The sequence below is a fragment of the Chiloscyllium plagiosum genome, unplaced genomic scaffold, assembly GCF_037043375.1.
Source record: "Chiloscyllium plagiosum isolate Xiang-an unplaced genomic scaffold, Cpla_swu_hap1 HiC_scaffold_2, whole genome shotgun sequence".
NCBI classification, from domain to species: Eukaryota; Metazoa; Chordata; class Chondrichthyes; order Orectolobiformes; family Hemiscylliidae; genus Chiloscyllium; species Chiloscyllium plagiosum.
Window position 1 is genome coordinate 78,535,056 of NW_028270140.1, and position 26,394 is coordinate 78,561,449.

General features: G+C 41.4%; 1 protein-coding gene across 1 annotated transcript in view; it reads right to left on the minus strand.

Annotated features, from left to right (window-relative positions):
* The window catches only part of LOC122557361 (transmembrane channel-like protein 2-B), a 135,987-nt gene that overhangs the window by 24,988 nt on the left and 84,605 nt on the right, over positions 1 to 26,394 (minus strand). Inside the window, exons 14-17 of the mRNA XM_087993972.1 lie at positions 21,573 to 21,752; positions 16,134 to 16,277; positions 15,068 to 15,196; positions 14,901 to 14,968 (exon numbers count right to left, since the gene is read on the minus strand). Coding sequence (XP_087850098.1) covers positions 14,901 to 14,968; positions 15,068 to 15,196; positions 16,134 to 16,277; positions 21,573 to 21,752 — 521 coding nt within the window. The remainder of the gene's footprint in view (positions 1 to 14,900; positions 14,969 to 15,067; positions 15,197 to 16,133; positions 16,278 to 21,572; positions 21,753 to 26,394) is intronic.

Below are 26,394 nucleotides of genomic sequence, written 5' to 3' on the forward strand. Positions count from 1 at the left end.
TGGAAAAGTGTGAGGTGATTCACTTTAGAAGGATCAACAGGAATAAGGAGTATTGGGTGAATGTAAGATTCTTGGTCGTGTCGATGAGTAGAGAGATCTCAGTGTCCAGGTACATAGATCCCTGAAAGTTGTCACCCAGGTTGCTAGGGTTGTTGAGAAGGCATACAGTGCATTAATTTTTATTGGTAGAGGGATTGTGTTTCGGAGCCATGAAGTCATGCTGCTGCTGTACAAATCTCTAATGCAGCTGCACTTGGAGTATTACGTACAGTTCTGGTCACAGCACTATTGAACTGAACTGAATTGAATTGAATTGAATTTATTGTCGCATGTACCGATTCCAGTGAAAAGCTTTGTTGTGCAAGCAGTACAGGCAGATCACATAATTAAATAGCGTAGATAAGTGAATAACAGATAAACAGTGGCAAAAACAAAAACAGGTACAGGCAAACGTTAAGAGTTTGTGAGTCCATTCAGTATTCTAACAACAGTAGGGTAGAAACTGTTTCGAAACCAGCTGGTGTGTGTGTGTTCAGGTTTCTGTACCTTCTCCCTGATGGTAGAGGTTGTAGAAAAACATTGCCAGGATGGGATGGATCTTTGAGAATGCTGGTGGCCTTTCCTTGGCAGCGGGCCTGGTAGATGGATTCTATAGATGGGAGGTTGGCCTTTGTGATTGTCCAGGCTGAGTTCACCACTCTCTGTAACCAGCTCCGATCTTGAATGGTACAGTTGCCATACCAGGTAGTGATACATCCAGACAGAATGCTCTCGATGGCGCACCTATAGAAGTTGGCAAGGGTATTCGCTGTCATGCCAAATTTCCTCAGCTGCCTGAGGAAGAAGAATGTTGTTGGACCTTTGTAACCAGTGCATCCACATGAAGAGTCCAAGAAAGCTTGTTGTGGATGACCACTCCCAAGAGTTTAACATTCTCCATACATTCCACCTCTGTGCTGTTAATGTGTGGGGGGGGGGGGGGGGGGGGGCATGAGTAACATCCCGCTGAAAGTCAATAATGAGTTCCTTAGTTTTGCTGGCATTGAGAGTTAGATTTTTTGCAGTGCACCATTTTTCGAGGTCTTCCACCTCCCATCTGTAGTCTGTTTCTTCACCATCTGAGATTCGTACAACTATGGTGGTATCATCAGCGAACTTGTAAATGGTATTATAGGAAGAATATGGAAGCTTTGGATAGGGTTCAGAGGAGATTTACTAGGATGTTGTCTAGTATGGAGGGAAGGTCTTACAAAGAAAGGCTGAGGGACTTGAGGCTGTTTTTGTTAGAGAGAAGAAGGTTGAGAGGTGGCTTAATTGAGACATATAAGATAACCAGAGGGTTAGATTGGGTGGACAGTGACAGCCTTTTTCCTCAGATGGTGATGGCTAGCAGGAGGGGACATAGCTTTAAATTGAGGGGTGATAGATCTAGGACAGATGTCAGAGGTAGTTTTTTTACTCAGAGAGTAGTAGGGGTCTGGAACACACTGCCTGTAACAGTAGTAGAGTTGCCAACTTTAAGGGTATTGAAATGGTCATTGGATAAACATATGAATGAAAATGGCTTCAGATTGGTTCCACAGGTCAGCGCAACATCGAGAGCCAAAGGGCCTGTATTGCACTGTAATGTTCTATGTTCTATGCTCAATATCACAGAATTCACTGCATCCCTTCTGCCTACTCTGACCCTTGTACAAACCCACAAGCACTGACAGTCCAGATAGCTCTGCAGCCATTTGTCTCACACATGACAGACTAGGGGAATTCGGCTTATTGTTTTATGGAAAGAATCCTCAATATCCTGATGGATGGAGTGATACCAGTACAGGACTTTCTCTTCCCCCAGAACCCGCAACACAATATAGACCATGCCAACCTGGTCCATGGTTGCCACCTGGGTTAGTGCAGTCTCAGCCAACTGGAGAAATACCCAGCAAGGTAAGAAGAATGTCAGTCTTTTTACACTTCAATAGTACAGGTGCCACCTTCTTCTTTCCAATACCTTACATTCATTCCACTTCTGCAACTGTACTCATCTCCCACCAACGGTCACATCCACCACTCTCACTATTCCCTGCAATATGTTCCCTCACATGGAAACAATTTTTTAAGCTACGTTAAAGGCAGGCACCATCTGTGGTTCAGAACAAAAATAGAGGCTGGTCATTTGTGACAATATGGAGCACTGAACAGTAAATGTATCAGTCAGAGGGAGGGTGGCTACATCACTGTATAGCATGGTGTTACATCAATATCAAAGCGCAGCTTGGGCCTGCACTTTGCACAGCAAACACTCTGCGTGTACTAGAAGAAAAAAGTAATGTGTCAAAGTCAAAGGGGAGGAATGTTTAGGTGAGTGAGGGTGGACTTCAGTCAATTGAGGGACTGCCTCACTTTTGTTGTGACAGCAAACGTCAGCGCTGTATACCAGCTTTCAGGATTACTATAAACATTTAAGAACTGAGATTGCACTATATGGTTTGATTCCAATCCAGAGGATTGGTCACAATCAATCAGGCACTTAATCCTATTCTAGCCCAGGGACATGTGCGCTTGAAGGCTGATGACTGGGCCGCAGACAGTTCTCAAGGTCCAGTTCAGATGTATTATAAATGGGTCAATCAGGGTGCTGTTGAAAGATTAACCTGGGGTGTGACCCATAGTCAGTCACAGAGGTTTGGTCATAAAAAGTCAGAGGGATTATCATGGGCCAGTCCACGGCAGCGCCATGGCTCAATGGTTAGCACTGCCAGGGACCTGGGTTTGATTCCTCCTTCGGGCAACTGTGTGCATGGAGTTTGTACATTCTCCCCATGTCTGCATGGGTTTCTTCCCACAGTGTAGGGCTAGGTGGGTTAGCCACGGGAAATGCAGGATTACAGGGATAGGTTTGTTGGATGGATCTGGTTGGGATGCTGTTCAGAAAGTCAGTGTGGACTCAATGAACCAAACAGCCAGCTTCCACACTGTAGTCTTTCTATGATTTTGTGGCATCCTCGGGAAATGTAGGTAGATCAAGTCTTCAGACTGACTTCATTGTACTGGACGCTGAGGGAATTATGACACTGATAGGAGATACATATTAGGATGAGATTTGATAGTGAATCAGAGGGGATCAGGAGCACTTGAGGTGGCGTTACAACCGGCTTGTGTATATTCTGGTCTTTTCATCACAGGGTCAGCAAAGCCAGAGGAATATACAAGCCACAGGCCCGAGGGGTAACATGGGGAAATGAATAATACTGTAAAGGGGCTCAATCAAAATGAGGAGAAGCTGAAAGATTATAGGACCACAGGAAGGTAATACAAAGACAACATGAATAATTAGGGACAGTCATGAGTTAATGGTAGCATAAAATTCCCTCACATGGGCACAAGTTAGAACTTTGCCATACTATGCATTAAGTTCATGAAATAGCTGGAACTACATCAAAGTGGAAGGAGAGATTTGATGTTATATTGAGACCTTGCAAAGGATAATAGTTGTAAACAAGTCTTCATTGATTAAATAATGCTACCCAACTGCCTTCAAATTTTCCCTTCATCTGGAGGTCAGTAATTGTCAATGAATGAAGATAACAAATTGCTGAAGCAATTATGAACATTACATTGTGCGCACTGACACCTCCTTATCATTTAAATTCAAGAAGTCTGATTGTAACAAGAAACTTAAAAACTGAATCTGATCGACCCACTTGACAACAGCAACCTAGAGTAAGAACTGGAAGACAGTGCATAGCAGCTGCAATATCTTCACACAGAAAAGTAATTCAGCAAGGTGATTTGGAAGGGAGGTTGAGGGGAATGGGGTTGAGTTTCTTGGGGACTGGGGGACTTCTGGGAAAAGCTGACTCCCAGTGGAGCACAGATATTTTGTTGGTCCACCATATGTTTGTTAAGATCGTGTAACTCAAGGCTACCTATTAAGGCACAACCTTCATGAGAAGCCTCCTCCCTGCCACACTGTGTGGAGGCCATAGAATTCAGCTTGATTTTTGAGGGGGTGATGGCTGAGATGTGCCTTTAAGAAACTGTATAATCTCTCTGACTTTCCTGCAATTATCTGCCCATGGAGATATCTGATACTATTACTGCATTTCTTATGGCTTTGCTTCTATTGAGAATGAGACCGCAGAGACAGGAGCTTCAGCAAGCCCAGCAAGAACAGCCAGCTCTAGTAGCTGCTGCACAGCCTCCACACTGGGAGAATGAGCAGAACAAAATCAATGAAGGAGGTACAGTGGCATGGTGGGAGCCAGGGTTTGTCAACCTCACTGTGGTTATGTGCAAATGTCAGTATGAAAATACACTATATAAATTAAGGATGCCCTGTTCCAACATCTCAAAGATATGTCAAAGTTTGAGTCACAGCATCTGCTTCAAAGCACTGGGTGACAATCATATCTCAGTGGCCATATTTCAAACTTAAGTTCCTGTATTGTTCAGCAATGATTCTTACAAACTTGTTAAATCTTGTACATCTCTATCATCATTTTTTTCATTCATAGGATGTGGGCATCACAGGTCAGTATTTATTACCCATTCCTAATTACCTAATGGGTCATTATGAGTCAACCATATTGCTGTTTGTCTGGAGTTGCATTTAGGCCAGACCAGGTAAGGTCAGCAGTTTCCATTCCTAAAGGACGTTCATGAACTAAATGGTTTTTTTCCAACAATTGACAATGGTTTCATGGTCATCAATAGTCTCTGAATACTATTCTTCTTTCTACTCAAAACAATGGGAACACCACCATTTTCCCCCCAAGCCACTCACCATCCTGATTTGGAAATACATCACTGTTCCTTCACTATCACTGGGTGAAAATCATGAAGTTCCTTGCCACAGCACATGGACTGCAGCAGTTCAAGAAGGCAGCTCACTACAGTCTTCTCAAGGGCAACTAGGGAGAGGCAATAAATGCTAGCCAACCAGCCCATATCCCATGAATGAATTAAAATAAAATTCCAAATTTTTATTGAATTGACATTCACTATCTGACATGGCAGGATTCAGGACCCCAGAACATTACCTGCATCTCTGGGTTAATAATTTAATGATAGTACTCCTATCAGGTGTACTGCTTGTCACACATAAGGAAAATCTGATATATAAATTTCAGTGCCAGTGTGATGCAAGGTATATAGGCTGCATGTCCCAAAAACTGGCTTATCATCTGAAAACAGTATCTTTTGGCTGTTCACAACAAGTAGGGTACTGACTGTACCTAACCAGCTGATGGGTGCAAATCTGACATTTACCCAAAGCAGAACAATCCTAGCTTCTCCAACAAAATTTTATAGCTAAAACCCCTCATCCCTGGAAGCATATCAGTCATTTCCCTGCACTGTCTCAAGGAATCTTGCATCTTTTCAAAAGTGTGGTGATCAGACTTGACACAATATTCTGGTAATGGCCTAAGCAGAGGTTTCTAATAGATTAGCATAACTTCTTTGATTTTGTATTCAAAATCATTGAAGGCTAAGATACCATAGGCTTTATTAACTACAATCAATATGTCTTGGCATGTCAAGTATCTATAAACATGAACCATGTCCCTCTGATCTACACACTCTTCAAAAATGACTATTAACTATATATTGTCAGTCCTTATCCTTTCTACCAAAATGCATCAAATTCCACTTCTCAGTGTTAAATCTCATCTGCCATTTCTCTCCCAATTCTGTTAGCCCGTCTATGTTTTATTGTTATCTATGCATGTTGGATTGAATGTATGTGCATTGTGATTATGATTATGATTATTATCATTATGATTGGTGTCATCCTCACTGTTTGTTACATCTCCAAGGTTGGTATTATTAGCACATTTTCAAATTTTACTTTGAATTCCAATAAACCAAGGGGACCATTGGTGAATACCAGTGAGAATCATTCTCCAAACTGCCTCTGGTCATTAAGGATGGGCAATAAATGGTGGTCTGGACAGTGATGTCCTTATCACATGAAAGAATCAAAATAAAATAATATCATATTTTCTATCCCCCTCATCATCTAAGAAGGAGTGTAATGCAGGAGAAGACTCCAAAAGTGACAAAACAAAGACTAGGCCACTCATCTTGCCAACTCCTCATTATCTCATTAAACCTCTTCCTGTATGGGTTTCAGGTTCTCACACAGCTGTTGTGACTTGCAGAGACACCTGCTGGATGAAGCTGGTAGGTCTTCTCCTTCTGGCCTTAAAAGTTGAGCAGCTATACTTTGTTCTCTCAGACTAGGATGTTTTCTGAATACTGTTACCACTACTAGTGATCCTTTAATTAGAGATTCTTCTTTGTTTATGTAGCCCTCCTTGACTGGTCAGAAAACTGAAGAACAATCTTAGTTTAATCTGAAAATGAGCAAAGATATGGTGCACAACTTGAATGGTTGGGGCCCCACTCATTCACGACTAAGTGGAGTAGATTCCAACCTGCAATCAAATACACATTTGGCTGTAAAGTAATTTTGGATCTCTTGAGGTTGTGTAAATCATCATCTTTCTTCCTGTTATCCAGCTTCTAGTTGAGAGTGATGGTGGATAAGTAAATAATAACCAAAGGAGGACTTTCCACAAATATCAACATTTTCAGTGTCAATTAAAGTCCAGCACTTCAGGGCAAAAGATAAGGCTGAAGAACTTGCAAAATACCTCAGCCTCCTCACAGATCATAAACACCACACATGCCAGTCTTCAGCCAATTCAGCTCACTGTATATAGCATCAAGCAACGCCAGAAGGAACTGGAAACAGAAAAGATTGTGGGTTCTGATGACATTCCAGCAATAGTATTTAAGTCTTGTGCTCCAAAATTAACTGTAAGCTTAGCCAAACGCATTCTGGTATAGCTACAATACTGGCTTCTTCCCAGCAATGGAGAAACTTGCACAGGCATGTCTTTGTTTAGAAAAGTAACACAACTCCAATCCAACGAATTGCTGCTCCATAATTCTAGATATTTTAATGAATCTGTTCAGAGATATTACCACATACATCTGGAGCAGGTGGTACCTTAACCCAGTCTCCTAGTCCAGGGACATACCTCTGTACCACAAGAGTCCTCAGAGCCACTTGGATCCTGATCTCATAACAGCCTTGGTCCAAACGTAGACAGAAGAGGTGCAGTCATGATGTGAGAATGACTGCTGTTGATATCAATGCAGCATTCAGTGCATGTGACTTCAAGGGGCCAGAGCAAAATTGACATCAATAGGAAATAGGAGTGAATTTGCCACTGGTTGGAGTCATACCTAGTGCACAGGAAATGATTCTAAATGTGGAACATTTGGATTCCAGGTCCAATAATATAATAATGCAAAGGTTCTGTTGAGGTTATCACTTGAGATATAATTGGGACATTTTAAATATCCAAAGGCTACTTCTCCCCATTTCCACTTTTATATGTAATATGAGAGACAGCTCATCTTATAAAGTGAAGCAGATTATTACTTCACAAGGTACAGTTATTTTTAATCTGCCACCACTTCTGCAAACACTACTCCTCTGAGTTCTCTTGTGGTACAGTGGTAGTCTCTCTACCTCTGGGCTTGGAGGCTCACATTCAAGTCACACCTGTTCCAGATATGTATAACACGATCTCTGAATGGGTTGATTTAAAATATTGTAAAAACTACTTAGGCAGTCATTCTCTGTCAGGGAGTCCATTCTCTCTTCTAGATTTCATTTCTTATTATTCATTTAATTCACAGCGAAGCTGTGTTTTTTTTACTTTCCCCTTCCAGTTCACAACAGCCAACTTCCCTCCAAATTCTTGGAGAACTCTTATCTCTCTTCACTTGACTACATCTGTTAATGTGAAAAATTATTGAGTTATTTTTCTCACCATTTCGTAGAAGTATTTGGTAGAAAACAACACTCAATAAGTTGAAAAAATAGTCACCTTTTCTGTGTTTCCTATTCAGTCAAAAGCCAAGCCTATTTAGCTCTTTATATATGGGATATGTCAGATTGAAACACAATATTCTTGACCTGTCTGAAGCCATTGCTACCAATTCAACTTTTCTTTTGTCAGTGACTAAATTATATTTTGCAACATAAAAGCTAACAAATAGTTCTTCAATGAACAATAATGAACAATGTTTTTTGCAGTGAATTTAAAATATAGAGGTTGAGTTTAAATCTGTGGTAAATCTGGTCATTTGTCTATTAGCACAATGTCATGGCAGGAGGTGGCATTGTTTCTTCTTGTTCCATACTTACGGGAACTTTTTAGAGGTTCATACAATATATAGTTTCTTTTCTGTTTCTACTTGTGATGCACAGCTGCACATTACCTTAATATTTCCACATATAAAATCAATTCTGCACATAGAAGAAACAAAATTGAGGGAACATTGCTGCTAACACCATCTATTGGGATGTTTATAAATCTTCTAATTCCCAATACAGACCAAATTTTCTTCTGGTAGATCTAGCAAACATTACAAAAGTATTCATTGTATAAGTAAATATAAGGCCAATAAACTAATTATCGCAGTAAATTGCTTTTATTAGGATCGTTGTTATCAGTCTGCACTTTACTGTATACCCTAAATCTGCAGTCAATCTAGTTACTATATGCTTAGACTAAATTTGTTTACACAAATGAATGATTTTATTCCAACAGTGAATGTAGGCAATCAAGGAAATGACCTTCGTTCAATCACAAGGTAACAGCACTTAGTGGAGCTCATTGCCAGCAAATACCATTTAACCGCAAAAGTATAAAGCGTTTCCTCATTTCTGATTAATGGAGTCAGTAAGTTTAAATGGTTTTAAATCTGATTGTTATCAACAAGTGAGTAAAAGAAAATCAAATACTACAAATATTCAACAAAATCATGGACAGAACCTTATAGGGATCTGAATGACGTGGGCTATGGTGAGATTTGTAGCAGAATCAGATGAGAAGTCCAACAAGGCCAGTCTTGACACAGGGAGCATTTCCATCCAACATTTAGAATTTTCAGAAATGGCATGGCATGTTTCTCACTAGGTAATGCTAAGTTGCCAATCAAGAGCGATTAAAGTTTACTAAATACTTTGTTAACTCACTTCATTGATATTCAGCTTTCTATCTTACAGAATTTATCAAACAAGCCAGATATCACAAAAGCTTGACATAGAAACCAGAGCAAATACCTGACAAATTCAGCTCGCCATTTGCTTCAAATGAGCTCTATATTAGACATCAGGTACCAACATCCCAGGATGTGTTCCACAGGCATTGACCACGTACAACCCACATCCATGGATACCCGCATCTGAAACATGCCAAATTCTAAGAAACCTCATGGCACATCTTCTATCCACTTTTTTTTTGCATTTATTGCCCAACCCTAGTAGTCCCTTAGAAGGTGGTAGTGAGCTGTCTTCTTGAACTACTGCAGTCACTTTCTGTGGGTTGACCCACAATACCATGAGACAGAGAATTCCAGGATCTTGACCCAGGGATAGCGAAGAAACGGTGATATAGTTCCAAGTCAAGATGAAGAATGGCTTGGAGGGGAACCTGAAGGTGATGGTGTTCCCACATACCTGTTGCCCTTGTCCTTCTAAATGGAAGTGATCATGGGATTGGAAGTTGCTATCTGAGGATCTGGTGAAATTCTGCAGTGTATATTATAGACAGTATGTATTGCTACTACCGAGCATTGGTGGTGGAGGGAGTTTGTGGATGTAGTGTCAATTAAGCAGGCTGCTTTCTCCTGAATGACATCGAGCTTCTTAAGTATTGTTGGACTTGCACCCATTCAGGCAAGTGGGGAGTATTTCATCACGCCCCTGACATGTGCCTTGAGATGGTGCCCAGGCTTTGGGGAGTCGGAGGTGAGTTACCCACCTAGCCTATTTCTAGCTTCTGACCTGCTCTTGCTGCCACTGTGTTTATGTGGCGAATCCAGTTGAGTTTCTGGTCAACAGTAATGCCCAGGGTATTGATATTGGGAGATTTTGTGATGGTAACACCATTGGATGTCAATGGGTAGTGTTTAGACTCTCTTATTGGTGATGGTCATAGCCTGGCATTTGTATGGCTTGACTGCTACTTGCCACTTGCAAGCTCAAGCTGAGATATCGTCCAGATCTTGTTGCGTTTGAACATGGACTGCTTCAGGGCATTTCTGCATTTCAATACTGCACCTCGGACTGCACTGGCAACTAACATTGCAACGCTGTAGCTAAGACACTGTATACTCAGAAACGTGTAGATACCTCACAGAATGGACTATCTCTTTTCTTGCTGTCATCTCGCTGACTCACTTGACCCTACCTAGATGCTTACAGCATCTCTGTATTGGATTGTTTGGCATTGCCTTCTTGTGCTTAGACCCCTTTAGCCAGAGATACAAGGTTTATATAACTTCTGTCTTGTTTAACACAGATGCAAAGGAAGGAAACTTGTCATGGTTGTCAGCAGTTCTCAGTCAAGTAAAGGAGGATAGCCTTTGTTCGGGACGCCCTGGAATAGTAAGGTAATGCCAGCCTTCGATACTAGCCGAGAGGCCTGGAAACAGCCAGTCAAACACAGGGGGCAGTCAGAGTCAGGATACGGAAGGAACATCAGGCAGCCCACGACCCATGTTAAATCGTACTGCCCTATTGGGGGTTTGTTTTCCGCCTGGAATGAGAGACAGGTCGGTATTATTGGAGCTGAGAGGAGATGACACAGCTATTGCTATTGAAGTAAGTGGGGAGGTGTCCTGAGCAAATGATTAGGTAGCACAGGGGCATGTAGGGTGAGTGGTGTTGGGAGTTAGGATGGACGGCAGCAAGTAAGGGAAGATGTTGCAGGCAGTAATGAGAATGGTAGAGACTTGGGAGAAGCATTTACAGTAGCAGAGTAAGTGTGAGGTAACAGACAGAAGATGTGGCACTTACAATGGTAGAGTGAAAAGACGTTTTAACCTTCTTCCTACATTGCTGTGTATTCCTCCAGACAGCTGAGACTGCAGTGATCCGGGTGGGAACCCTAGGCGAGACTGGCATGGTCTGGTGTCATGGCCTCCACTGCTTGTCCTGAGAGAAGAGGAAGTCCCTTTTCCAGCAGGATCTCCAGGAGAGTGATGCTGATTTTCTCTGTCTGGAGGAATTGTCAGCAATCAAGCATGGCAGCTCCGGACTAAAAAAGCATGTCCGGGTGCACCAATGGCTTTTACAGATGGTGCTGGTGAATTCTGGGAGTGGCTAGTTGCTCTAAGGACAGTGCTTAGCAAAGTGGGAATTGGACATGAGGTGCCTCATAGGGATAGGGTAGCTATTTAATGAGGTGAATTTGGTAAGGTACAGCAAGATAACTTTGTGGCAGAAATTCCTCCAAAGAAAAACAACTTGCAACTTGGACTTAAATAAAATAATAAGATACAGCCTTCTGTAACAATAAGAGAATCTTGATATACCAGTATTAACTGGTACTACAAATAGATAATATAGATTACATTGAATTCTCAGGAGGACCATGTTACTTAGACTATACTAATCCATTGGTGTCCTAGTTCCTTCCTTCCAGATAATCATAAAGTCAAGTCCTTTCCCTAAGAGAGCAATTCAACGTATTCTTATGCTGAGCCATTGGGTTGAAAGTTGAGCTTAGAAACAAAAACTAGATTTGGCTCTTTCAGAGAGGGAGTATATAAATATAAAACACAATGGCTCAGTGGTTAGCACTGCTGCCTCACAGTACCAGGGTCCCAGGTTCAATTCTAGTCTCGGGTGACTGCCTGTGTGGAGTTTGCGCATTCTCCCTGTGTCTGCGTGGGTTTCCTCTGGGTGCTCCGCTTTCCTCCCACAATCCAAAGATGTGCAGGTTAGGTGAATTGGCCATGCTAAATTGCCCAAAATGTTAGGTGCATTAGTCAGAGGGAAATGGGACTGGGTGGGTTACTCTTTGGAGGGTTGGTGTGGACTTGTAGGGAATCTGATCTAAATACATAAATACCTGTAAGGTATGTTAAGGATATTAGGAAGTGCATTGAAAATAGAGCTGAATGGTCAATTAACCGGTGTCAGTTCTTGTACATTCAAGAACAATAATTTTAATAGAGGAAAATACAGGTAAAGTACCTTGTGCTACATCATTAATAAAGGACAATTCTGTTTAAAACAATCAAACATCTGGTACCATGCCTTACATAATCTTCCTCAGCGAATGGGTCATCAATTCAAGCAGAGGTCATGCAGGATAGGTTTGAGTGTGAGACCAGGTGGAAATTCATAAGCTTAGTGCCTGGTCAGTGGGATGACAGGTTCCTGCCTTCAAGTTAACAGCTAGCAACAGCTGCTTCCATAGACTATCCTATGGAGGAGCTTCCCCTACACAGGGGTGACCTGACAGCTGTGACCACCATTTTTGTTTAAGTACTTCTTAACTAGGAAGTGCATTGAAAGTAGAGCTGAGTACAGGAATAGTGCCTGAGGCTGGAGGATACCAAATGTGGTTCCCTTGTTCAAAAAGAGTAGTAGAGACAACTCTGATAATTACAGACCAATGAGTCTCACTTCAGTTGTTGGCAAAGTGTTCGAAAATGTTATAAGAGATAGGATTTATAACCATCTAGAAAAGAATAATCTGATCAGGGACAGTCAGCACGGTTTTGTGAAGGGTAGGTTGTGCCTAACGAATCTTATTAAGTTTTTTGACAAAGTGACCAAACAGGTAGATGAGAGTAAACAGGTCGATGTGGTGTATATGGATTTCAGCAAGGTGTTCGATAAAGTTCCCACAGTAGGCTATTATACAAAATGCGGAGGAATGGGATTGTGGGAGACATAGCAGTTTGGATCAGTAATTGGCTTGCTGAAAGAAAACAGAGGGTTGTAGTTGATAGAACATGTTCATCTTGGTGTCCAGTTACTAGCGGCGTACCGCAAGGGTCGGTGTTGGGTCCACTGCTGTTCGTCATTTTTATAAATGACCTGGATGAGGGCTTGGTAGGGTGGGTTAGTAAATTTGCGGACGACACTAAGGTTGATGGAGTTGTGGATAGTGACGAAGAATGTAGTAGGTTGCAGAGAGACATAGATAGGATGCAGAGCTGGGTTGAGAGGTGGCAAATGGAGTTTAATGTGGACAAGTATGAGGTGATACACTTTGGACGGAGTAATCGGAATGCAAAGTACTGGGCTAATGGTAAAATTCTTGGGAGTGCAGATGAGCAGAGAATCTCGGTGTCCATGTACACAGATCCCTGAAAGTTGCCACCCAGATTGACAGGGTTGTGAAGAAGGCAAACACTGTTTTGGCCTTTATTAATAGAGGGATTGAGTTCTGGAACCAGGAGATTATGCTGCAGCTGTACAAAGCTCTGTTACGGCCACACATGGAGTATTGTGTACAGTTCTGGTCACCGCATTATAAGAAGGATGTGGAAGCTTTGGAAAGGGTGCAGAGAAGATTTACTAGGATGTTGCCTGGTAAGGAAGGAATGTCTTACGGGGAAAGGCTGAGGGCCTTGAGGCTATTCTCGTTAGCGAGAAGAAGGTTGAGAGGTGGCTTAACAGAGACATACAATATAATCAGAGGGTTAGATAGGGTGGACAGGGAGAGCCTTTTTCCAAGTATGGGGACGGCAAACACAAGGGGACACAACTTTAAAGTGAGGGGAGATAGGTATAAGACAGATGTCAGAGGTAGTTTCTTTACTCAGCGTGTAGTAAGGATAAGGAATGCTTTGCCTGCAATGGTAGTAGATTCGACAGGTTTAAGTGCATTTAAGTTGTCATTGGACAAGCATATGGACATACATGGAATAGTGTGGGTGGGATGGGCTTCAGATTAGTATGACAGGTCGGCACAACATCGAGGGCCGAAGCGTCTGTACTGCGCTGTAATATTCTATGTTCTTCAGAGGGCAGATCAAGGTCGAGTCTCCTTTGCCATTCCCAGCCAGCTCTGGCAGCAGCCATCCCTGATAGTGAGACTATATTGTTTCCGAGGCTATAGGCTCACAGATGGCCTGCAGCCTCGGAATCCAGACAATGAACCCAGAGATGGCCTGTTAATTCGCTGCTTGTGTAAAGAGTTCACAGATGAACACCATGGAAATCAATGAAGATCTGAAAATTGTCCTGACTTGCAATTGCTTTGTAAAGGAAATTGGATGCCACTAGGGTCTTTGAAAACTTCTTTTGTTTAGTTGACCTATCTTGCACAAAAGATACAATGGATGTATCTCAAACATAAAATGGCTGCATGTGCTTTCACTTAATTATATTTATTTTTTAAGTTGGTTTCTACCACCACACCTGTTCAAAGGATTTCGAGTGGTATATTTAGTGGTTCCATTGAGCAATACTAGACAGCCTTATTGCAGCATTCAATCTTTTGAAACTGAAGCAGAAATAGACCAGTCAGTGCCTTGAGCCTGCTCTGCCATTGCTAAGATCCAGGCTGACCTGTTTGTGTTATTACCCAATAACCCTTGATTCCATTGTCTAATGAGATTGTCTCCTGTTCTGCCTTCAAAATGTTCAATGATGCCATTCCTATTGCCTTCTGGGACAGAGAGTTCCAAAGTCTCACCCCTACTCTGAGAGAAAAGAATTCTCTGCACCTCTGTGCTGAAACGGAGTCCCCAAATTTAGTTCTGGACTGACCCACAACAGGAAACATCTCTTCAACATCCACCTTGTCAAAATCATTCAGGATCTTATACTCCTCATTTAAGCTGCTCCTCTTTCTTCTAAACGTCAGTGGAAACAAACCCAGCCTGTCTAACATCCTCATAAGACAACCCACTCATTTCAGGTATCAATCTAGTAGACCTCCTCTGAACTGCCTCCAATACATTTACATCCTCGCTTAAATAAGAAGACCAAAGCTTCACACATGAATTTAAGATGTGGTCTCATGGGTGCCACTGAAATTAGAATGAATTGTACAGTTGTAACAAAAAAGATTTCTTACCATATCATTCCTTGATTGAAGATAAGTCCTAAAACATTTCCACTGATGTCAAACTCAGTGTATGAAGGCTAAAGTTTAAAGGGTAAATGCAGCAATGTTAATAGAGGTGAAGCAACAGCTGTATGCATATCATATTCTATATGTTTATTTTCATAAAATGTACTCACAAATCCATACTCCAGATCCCAACACCAGCAATAGTTAATAAATCTGACAAAGAGAGCACGTAGAAAATCTCCAACCAATATACTGCCATACGTTACGAGAATGTCAGAGACCGTAAGCTTTGTAAATTCCTGCAAATTAAAGGCCATGTTAAGCAGCAAAGAATGCAATTATCAGCAATTTCAATGATATTAAGCTTTAACTCTTCAGCAACATTTTATCTAAACAAAATTGTGATTGAAGCAAAAAGTGTATAGCTTTCTCCCTATTGACAAGTCATGAATTAACCAAATAATAATGAGCTAAGTACATGAGGTTGAGGTAAATGGCAGGGTGGTGGTCCATCACCAATGGCAACATTGCCAACACCATACCTAAGCACCCTAACACAATTAAAAGTCAATCAATTAGCTGTCTGGTTGGCGCCAGCTTTCTCAAGTCCAGTAGGAGGGATGTCCTATCTCCAAGAACTGCTGACTAACCAGGAAACACAGATCTTTGGTATCAGCAGCTCCACCACACGTGATGGCTGCTGTCAGTACTGCAGTGGACCTAGGAGAATGGGTAGCCGTGGAGCCTCGGAATACAGCAAGTCAGAAGGCCTTGGTTAGGCCAGGCAGCCATGCCTGGCAAAGAGGATATTTGTTGAAAGGACAGTAGGGTCTTCCACAAGGGTGTCACTTCCTGGCAGCAGCTTCCTTTGTGAAGCAGGAGAATCAATCCAGATCATGGGAGGTTGATCTGAATTTAAATTACAACATTCCCTACACCCCAACACAATGTTGGCTAAAGGTTTCCCACCCCTGAGATTATCTTGGAGAGTCAGGAAGGTGACTGGATTACCAACCCATTCCTTCCCACCTCACTATATAAGCGCTCTACCACCTAACTATCACCACTCCCACAAGGATGCGGGAAATTAAAATAAGCCCATTACTACACATTGAAACCCAATGAAGGTTCAGTGATACAAGGATGCATCTTGAGCTATGATGTGAAAATTACCTGAATGCAATAAAGCAGAAAATTGTAGAAACCATTTCTACAGAATGGGCTCAAATATCTTACCAATCCAACACCTGTTTCCCAGCAAGGTCCCCTGGGAAAATCTGCAGGATCTATTACAGGAATGCTTTCAGAGGTTGAATTAGTAAAATTGAAGGAATTCATCATGGCTAAAGTCTTATTCTTTATACTTTCTTCCTCTGCCAACTGAATAAAGGCAAAAAAAACACTTTCAGAGTTTGAATTCATATCTGTAGCAATAATAATAGAAGGTACTGGAGAAACTCAGCAGCTCAGGCAGCAACTGTAGACAGAGTGACAGAATCAAATCTAATATGACTCTTCTTCCAAAGAGCTTTGGTTAAGCATCTGCAATAGTTTCCAGCTTTATTTCAGATTTCCAGCAACCACAGTACACTGCAGTATTTACAGATTTGTCTACATTTTAAGGCATTTGTTTAGCAAACAATGTACTTCGATCTTGAGCTCAGCTGTAACAATTTTTGCCTGCCACTTGGGTTCAGCCTTGCTCCAACCCAGCTTTCAGGTTACTGAATAATTTTGGGATATGACCAAGTAAGGGCTGAAAACCTATCCCATATGTTGGAATATCTGGCAGCCCCTAACATGATTGAATGTTGCCAACATTTTTGTTAGAAAATTATCAGGATTTAGGAGAGTGTAGAGTTAATTTGATTGCCTTATTCTAGATTTAATTTCCTTTCCTCAGCAGCTTACAATTTAAAACGTTTCTATGCAATCTGAGAAACAAGGCTGGACACCAGACACACACAGATAGCTTATGTTAATGCAGGGATGAATGCAAACACATTGATGCATGTACGAAACAGTTTCATGATTAATCAGCAATTGGAATAGATTCACTTAAACTTGGTTGGATGCAAAACAGACTCAACACCTGGTCCCAGCAAATACTGACAAATTTCTCATGCATAAACCCTCATTACATTGTGTTTAGAGGCCCTCAAAGCTGTTCATATTACAGGTTCTTTATAATTGAGAATGGCTTTCTCCTGTATGTCTACTTTCGCATTCTCCAGAGCACACCAGAATCTGGATGCACCAGTTCATCAAAAACATAGGTTAACCAATTTGTAACAGCAATAGAAATCAAGTTAAAACATATCTTGCCACATGCTGCAACTTACAGAGATTTTCTGAGATCCTTCCATCTTTGACTAGTTCACTGTAAACTATGAGGGAATAGTACTGCAAACCTTTAACCAGTTCTTTTACAATCACTTCAGACCAACAGCACCAGTATTTTATGTCAGTAACATGATGCTTAAAGGGGATATTGAAGTTCCTGGTTTGTCAACTATTCAGGTCAGTGGAGTACTGAATAATGAAAATGTTATTGTATTTGATTAGAGGAATTAGACAACATTAGTGAGGCCTCTTCTGTGTCCAGTTCTGGTCACCAGTTATGGGAAGAATACTATTAAGCTGGAGAGGGTTCAAAAGAGACTTCCAGGATGTTGCCAGGTATGGAAGGTTTAGGTTACAAAGAAAGGTTGGATAGGCTGTGACTTTTCTCACCAGAGTGTAGGAGTTTGAGAGGTGAGCTGATAGAAGTTTATAAAAGAATGACAGGTATAGATAGAGTTAATGTCATTTGTCTTATCCCTAGGATGAGGGATTTCAAGATTAGGCGTCACATTTTTAAGGTGAGCGAAGAGAGTTTTACAAAGGACATGAGGGGCAATTTTTTTTTACACAGAGAGTCGATTGCATTTGGAATGAATTTCCTAAGGAAGTGGGTACAATTACAATGTTTAAAATACATTTGGATAGGTACCTGAATCGAAAAGGTTTGGAATATGGGCCAGGAGCAAGCAAGTGAGACTAGTTTAGTTTGGGATTATGTTCAGCATGGACTGGTTGGACCGAAGGGTATGTTGCTGTGCTGGATGACTCTATGACTGTGAATAGGTCTGTAAAATGTTCTGAAAAAGCAGCAAACATGAGGATTGAGTGAACTCACAAAAGAAACAAATAAAGAGAGAGAAAATATAAAGTGAGGAATATAAAGGCAGACCATAAATCTTTCTACCGAACTGTGGGCAAAAGCAGGGTAAATTGTACTAGAAAGCAAGGAAATGGCAGAGACGTGAAACACATACTTGGGCCAGATTTTCAATTGCCAGTAGGCACAGAAAAAGAATGAGTTCAAGCATTTTACGGAAACCATTTCCTGGAGGCCAGCACTGAATCCCCCGACCATCAGAATGCAATTCAATGGGATGGTAGGTGGGTGTGTTTTGAACCTGCTATACCTTCATTGGAATGTCTCCACAGCCATTTGCAGAGCCTTTTAAAAAGCTTCATTAGATCGGTTTTAACTTTTCAATTGGCAGGTAAGAGGAACATTTAGTCCCTGGTTGATGTTAGGATGAAACTGGCATGCATGCAGTAGGGAGCTATCTGAGTATTGGCCAATTCATTTAAAAGAAAGTGGGCAATCACACTTAGCTGCTGAACCTGCACTTCTAATGCTGAGATGCTTAGATTTATCATGAGTTGAGATTGGGATTCTGTAAGGGGCTCAGGCTGATTACTTCCCATGGACATCAGAGGCTGGCACAGGAAGCTCTGCTCCACCACATCCAACACTACATCCTGGATGGCCTTGCATTGGAGCAAACCCAGAACTTCACCTCCTTTCTACAGCATTTCCCAGTTATTGAGCATGTACTAACATGTGCAACTGCAGCAGGATAAGGAGAGTATAATGCATGAGTGGGCTTTTAGCTCCCACAGTATAACTTGACAGGAGCTTTGCCTTCCTAAGTCATACTCTCTTCTCACTTAAACTGTGAGGGTACCGATATGTCTGATGCGACTAAGTACTTGCTCTTTTGGGTATGTAGCCTGCTGGATTCTTGCCCATGTTGCTTTGTACAGGGTTAGAGACTTACCTTCTGGGTGCTGCTCAACACTGACCTTCCAAGACCTTACAAGGCCATTGATGAGCCTGTGGCATTATAACTCACATCCTCCCAGTGACACCACTTTCTCACTTCCAGCCGTTCTATTTGTGCACTGGGGTTGAGTCAAGGGGAAAATAGCCAGATAGGATGTCTGAATGGAAGCTGAAAGAAAATTTGTCTTCTTTTAATCGCATCCATGGTGTGGACCCTACATCAAGGTTTATGGAAGTGGATGTCTACAACAACTGGGGATGTATTTCATTTGATCATCAAAAATGCTCCAGAGGCTAAATGCCCTTGTCTTTGAAAGATCAAAGGCTGGCCATACAACTGAAAAAACATGTTGTGACTCTGTAGAAGTGCTAACATGCAGGCTCACGTGGAGATTGCCTGTGAGCTTTAAAAAGCTGTGAAAGTTCCATCGTTGCAGCCTATTTCAAGTAGACCTCAGCATTTCATTAGAAAGAATAAAAAAAAGCAGTGTTTCGCTTAAATGGAAAACAGAGATCCAAGGTGCAGAGAGATTTAGGTGTACTAATGCCTGAATCACAAAGTGTTAGTACGCAGCTACAGCAAGTAATCAAGAAGGCTAAAAGGGTTCATCCTTTACGATGAGGGGAATTCAACCTACAAGTAAGAATATTATGCTTCAGTTACAAAAGGCATTAGTGAGACTATATGTCAAAAACAAGCAGTTTTGGTCTCTTTATTTAAGGGAAGTTGTAAATGTGTTCGAGACAGTCCAAATGAGGTTGATTAGATTGATACCTGGAATAAATGGGATATCTTATAAGATTGTATGGGATGGCGTTGTTTCCATTGAAGCTTAGAAGAGTTAGACATAGTTGAAGTTTATAAAATCTAAATGGTCTTGACAGGTTGATTGAGCTGCAATTTGTTATAGACCTGTATGTGCAGAACAGCCAGAGACCACCAGAGCCGGCAAACTGAAGACATCTTTCTCTCTTCCCTTTTGAGCAAAAAGCCAGAAAAAGCAAGAAAACTTAAAGGAAAGAATTCTAATTCAAGGAAAGGTCTAGGTTCACCAGATAAACCACTAAAGTGAAAGGCAACCATTGTTTTACAGACATTATTGATAAAACTCAAGGAAACTATGAAAGATAATTTAACACACCCTTGTGATGCGGACATTTGATCTGAATTCTGCTCACGGTCTATATTTTTCCACCAATAATATATGTGTAAAACTGTCTGTCTTTTGTTGTATTTGTGAATTAGTGTGTCAATTTTAAAGGGGTATAGTTTAATTTACATAGTTATAGATTATTAATCCTTCTTTTCTCTGCCATGTATTAAAGTTAAGTGTGTTACAACTATTTGAGTTATTTTCTGTTAATGACAAAGCCTGGTGTGAACTGCTTTAGTCCTGCATAGCAGTCAGACAAAACAAATTGGTCACTTTAGTGGTCTCATTAGGATTTTAAACGTTTTGTGACAGCTTGTGGAACTGTGAACAAGCAGGAGGCTGGAAGAACACAGCAAGCCAGGCAGCATCAGGAGGTGGAGAAGTTGATGTTTCGTGTACAACCTTTCTTCAGGAACAGTGGGACATGATTATCAGTGCACTCCCCTGAGTTAAATTATGTCAGAGTACGTTCTCAAGGGGAAATTGTTTATTTCTGTTCCTACATCATATGCTCATATGCTAGACAATTTCAAAGATTCAAAACAATCTAAATGAAGACACTTTTCTACAGTTCGGTTCAGAATGTTCTTACAACCTGTTTTTATATCCCTGTTTAGCCTTCTCTCACTTTCCCTTTTTATAAAATGGTTGAAAACAAAAAAAATTAGCAAAAAGAAAAATTCAATCATATTCATGCATCATATGCAAGAATTCCATGGAACTGTTAACTTTTTATACTGCTTTTGAAACCAGGACTCTATTTGTGGTTTTGATGTGTAACAGCTACTCTCATCTTTTACGGTATCTGCTTACTTCAGGCAGCAATATGGATCACGTGAAATATCAGCCAGGGAAGTTGGGCATGCATTCACTGGATTACTGATGCACTTTACAGGAGACCTGTTCATTGAGTACATGTAGATGCTTCAATACTTAAGACATGTTGCAATATCAAGCCCAGGACCATTTTGTTGATGTTTAGCACTATATCATTCCATATGTGAAACTACACAACAGGCATCACACCAGAGTGATCATCAACTTGAAAAATCCAATTGTCTGCATCCTCCGGTACTCTACCATTGTATTTAAAGACATATCACACCTACATAGCAACCAATACAGCTAAGTGTCTACATCAGTGGAGGGTCAGATGTACAGTTGTTCCATCTGCTATATAAACATTATTACTGCCAATATCCAAATAATACCTATCAGCTAAGGCTTTGCAGCAAATAAGGTTTCCTATCTAATCATTTCTGCCCAACATTGCCTCATCTCCTGTCCTGTCAGTCACAGTGAAGACTGCTATTGGAAATTGAAGCCATGGTTAACCAGTGCAAAGTCACTTTGAATCAAAAATAAAGCAAAGGATATAGCAAAGTAACAAAGATAATAGCTCACCTGTGCATTGACTTGATCGATAAGAGCCAGCAGGAATGTATACAGGTTACCGAGAAAAAGAGCAAACATTCGCCAAAGCTGCCACTTCAGTGCAATACGGGGATGATAATTTTCCAGAGCAGCAATGGTTTCAAACAGTGGAGGAACAAACATTCCCAACAAAGCCATGACGATATCAATCTGCAGGAAGAGCAATAGGAAAGAATAGTCATTGTCACTGTTCTGTCAACTTACTGACAAGATATCTGCAAATGTAATTTGCATTACAAAATCTATATTGAATTCAGTCAAATCAATGAACATGAACCCTTCTGAACTGATCTATACATGAGAGAACAAATCATAGAGCAATATGAAATGGTTATACAGAAGCTGTTTAAAATTATTTTGGAGTTAATGTGTGGCAGTAGATCTCTTAGATGGCATTACAGCGGGCCATGATCCATGGCAAGGTTTCTGGGGTGATCATTCATTCTTCAGCTCACTTCTTCCAGTACTTACAAATCTGTACCTACACACCTTGGTACCTGTGAAGGTGTGTAATGGCAACTTGTAAACTTTTCACTGTACTCATGTGAGTACATGTGACAATAAAGCTAATTCAAATTTGAATTGTTTTGCATGCAAACAATTTTTTTGTGGCTGGCAAGCGAACATTCTTGCCTCTGCATGCACCTTTCAGGATTAAAGGTTCTGGTAACATTTTTAAAGGCCACCCAGACCACCCTATGCTGCAAACCAGGTCAGGCATTGGTCTTCCTTCCATACCCATGTTCCACAGAGATGTCTGCCAAGCCTCATTAGATGGCTCTGTGTTTTAATCACGGTTCTGCTTTAGGCTGTCCAGAACCTGAAGGGCAAAAGAAGCCCTTTCATCAGATCCAGGCATCCTGCTCTCAAATCCTATCAGATCCAGGTATCCTGCTCTCAAATCCTATCAGATCCAGGCATCCTGCTCTCAAATCCTATCAGATCCAGTCATCCTGCTCCCAGATCCTGTCAGAAGTCAGTGCCACCTCTCGGTTGCATTGATACACCAGGATTCAGTGCAGGAAGTAAATGAATGATTTCCTGTGCCCCACAAGGCTAAGTACCATTATCTTTGCATTGCAACCTTAATTTCAAAGGGCTATCCATTAATCTACCTCCACCACTGTAATGATTTGTTAAATTGGTGAGCTAACCTCACCATCATATGATGAATGATGTGAACTAAGGCTCACATCCAACTTAAACTGACAATCTTCTAAGATTTCCTGGGTACTGCATTTCTCATTCAATTACTGGGAGGGATCACCTAGCTGGACTTCAGGCTCATCAAGTTCTCATGTACATATTCCCATCACACTCATTGCAAGACATGCTGGCACACAGGAATAAAGAGAAGGACCAGGATTGGCAGATGGGTTCCTGATCTACATCTCCATGCCACCTTTTGAAGAAGATGTGACCCAACTGGTAGGTGAGGACCCAAAATTGTCCCATGCCAATGGAGAGATTGGAATGGCAAAAGCCAGTGAGGAAGACTGCGTTCTGGATCTTCTCAGAAATACAGCCACTCTCACACACTCCCATACATTGTGTTTGCGCATCTTCATCAATTAATTCTCTCTTTATTACATCTGCTGTCAACAGACAATAAAATGGAACAGGCCCCTGAGACTGTCCAATGAAGCTGATGACATCTCAAGGGAGCCACCAGTAAGGTGTTTATCTGCACTCTTGAACAGCACAAAGAATGCCAAAATGGTGGTTACTTTTGATAAATTATACTTAGGACACAGCATGGAGAACACTTCACTGACATTTAGATTTAAATTCAGATTTAGATTTAGATTCAGATTTAGATTCAGATTTAGATTTAGATTTAGATTCAGATTTAGATTCAGACTTTATTATCACATGCACTCAAATACAGAAGTACAGGAGTGAAAAGTGCATAATGTGACCATACACAGTGCCATCTTAAATATAAAGGTACCTAGATACAAAACAAAACTTAGGTAAAAAATAGTGAGAGAAATAGAGTTAAAATGTTAAGCTTTACTTTCATAGAATAGTTAGGAAAATAAGGAAATAGTTAATAGTAACCTCTTTCTTAATAAACTAGAAAATAAAGGATCATGTTCATATCTGCTGGAAGAAGTAGCAGCCAAGCTCTCTGACATATAAATGTTATTTGAAAGCAGGCACTTATTGAATCCCATGAGGAAGATCTAGCCATGTACAAAGTCATAAGCTTCACAAGTTCACCTTGCAGAGACAAGCAAGGGACATGAGACAGGGATTAGATTAGATTAGATTAGATTAGATTAGATTAGATTAGATTAGATTACTTACAGTGTGGAAACAGGCCCTTCGGCCCAACAAGTCCACACCGCCCCGCCGAAGTGCAACCCACCCATATCCCTACATGTACCCCTTACCTAACACTACGGGCAATTTAGCATGGCCATCATTAAACTGGAGCAAAAGATGGAGCACTCTATCCATCTTCTGTCTAACGTGATGGCTTTGGCATGCAAGGACTTAATCATGGAAAGACTAGCAGTGTTTGCCTTGAAGATCCAGATCCATCAGAACATTCTGCTGGATAAATGCCTGAACCTGCACTCCTTTGTTATCATCTGTGCTGCTCAGTATTATTGTCACCGTGACACGGGATAAGCACTTTGACCTCACTCTAGGTATCCTTTCTTCTGAAGGAGACAACTGGCTCTGAAAATGAGGAGGAGCGACAGACAGGCATCCAGGAGTTTTATCTCAGGATGTTACAGAGATGCCCTTCCCTGAACTCCCCTCCACAGAGATCCCATTACTTGGAGCAGATCAGGTTGAAGAGAATATTCCTACATCTGTGCAGATGCTTTCACCAGGCCAGGACTCTCTATACCCCAAAGCCATGGAGGACACCTTCCCCAGCCTCCATAGTCACCAGACAATATCATTAACAAAACTCTCTCCACACCACCAGTGAATGTCAAGCTCGGAGCTGAATGTTCTGGTAGGCAAAGGAAGAATAAATCATTTTGAGAGCCCCTCAGCAATACTGTCACATTAATTCATAAAACATTACATTTGTAAGTATATTCATTCTTATTGTTCTAATGTTTGTAGTAATCTAATTACCACTCCAGGCTCCAACTTCATTGCCTAATTTAAAAGCTGTGCAGCATCTTTGCACACTGCAAAGAGATACTGTCCTTCCATCGGGACATGTTGAAAGTCTTGCTACGTCAGCAATGTTTGTGCCTGTACTCCCTCAGAGACACACACTTTGTCCAAGCAATTGAACAGCAGGATTTTAGGTCTGGAACAGTTATGCATTGGGCCCCATTCAGACAGTTCATGAAAATTATACCAAGAGATGACAAAAAGGGTGCAGGAATCAAAACTTATATCTTCAGCAAGAGCCTCCAAAGTCAGGCTCGGCAATCTCTGTATGAGGTAGGGAAAGCACACCTGAGAGGTGACTCTTACCATTTCTTGGTGACGTATAGTGTGGAACTGTTAACACCTCAGGATACTGGATGCTCATCGCAAACAATGTGTTGCTACTATGTGTATGTTAAAACTGTATGTTCTAAGTCTCTTGTGGAAGTTTCAGCAAGAAAGGATTTTGAATCGGGGAAATGCAGACTTTATTCAGTAAAGCAGGATCTGGTCAAAGTAGACTGGGAAGAGTTACTTCTGGGTAGATCCAAAACATAACAATTCTGGGAGGGTGGGGTGGAGGGCTGTATTCAAATGGAATTGGTGAGAGTATAGGCCCAACACATTCCTTTTAAGGTGAAATATATGAGCAATAGGCCATAGATAACTCGGATATCTAAGAATATTCAGACTCTTAAGAAGAAAAGAGAGGCTTTTAACAGGGGCCTTAGTAGAGGAAATAAAGTGCAGGTGGGAACTTAAGAAAGCAATGAGGAGAGCAAAGAAGAGACATGAGAAAATATTGGTAAGATTTGGGAGAATCCCAAAACATTCTATAAGTATGTCCAGAGGAAGAGGAAAGCTCAGAAAAGAGTAGCGCCTGTTAAGGACCAAGGAGGCAAAGTGTGTGTGGAGCTGGAGGATATTGGTAGAGTGTTAACTGAGCATTTCACATCTGCAACAAAAATGGAAATTACTGGAAAATCTCAGCAGGTCTAGCAGCATCTGTGGAGAGAAATCAGAGTTAACGTTTCGGGTCAAGTGACCCAGTTTCTGTGGGTTTCTTGAGCAGTTCTCCAGGACGGGCTCACTGATCCAAGGGTGTGCTCCCTGATCAGCTTTCGCTTTAATAAGGGGATGGCTCAGAGTATTGCAGCCATGCATGAGCCTCAGTTCATGGAAGGGCCCACTGTGACACAGCTACAGTTCACCTAGAACCTCAAGAGCTCTCCTCTTGGCTTACTGCCTCAAAATCATCACATCACATTCAGAAAGAAGCAACCTCTCTGATTTGTTGGGCCATAGCCCTGTCATCTTGGTGCCTGTGAGGGTCTCCCTCCTCCATCAGAACATCCTTAGCATCAGCTTTCTCTTCACAACAGACCTCCCATACCTCCATCTCATTCTGTGCCAAGACATCCCCTTTAGTAGAGTCAGGTTATGAAGAGTTACGACGTGAGACACTCAGTCTAAGATGTACTGCACCACACTGCTTGACTGGTCTTGATGGCTGAATCTTCAGATATTCTATGATCTGCTCCACCATGACCCTTGTGGAAACATGTACAGCATTGTACCTCTCCTCAGCATCAGTCTGTGGATTTCTCTCAGGTTTCATGAGCAAGGGTTTGAAGAGGCTTAATGTGGATGTGGTGCTGAAAGGTGCTGT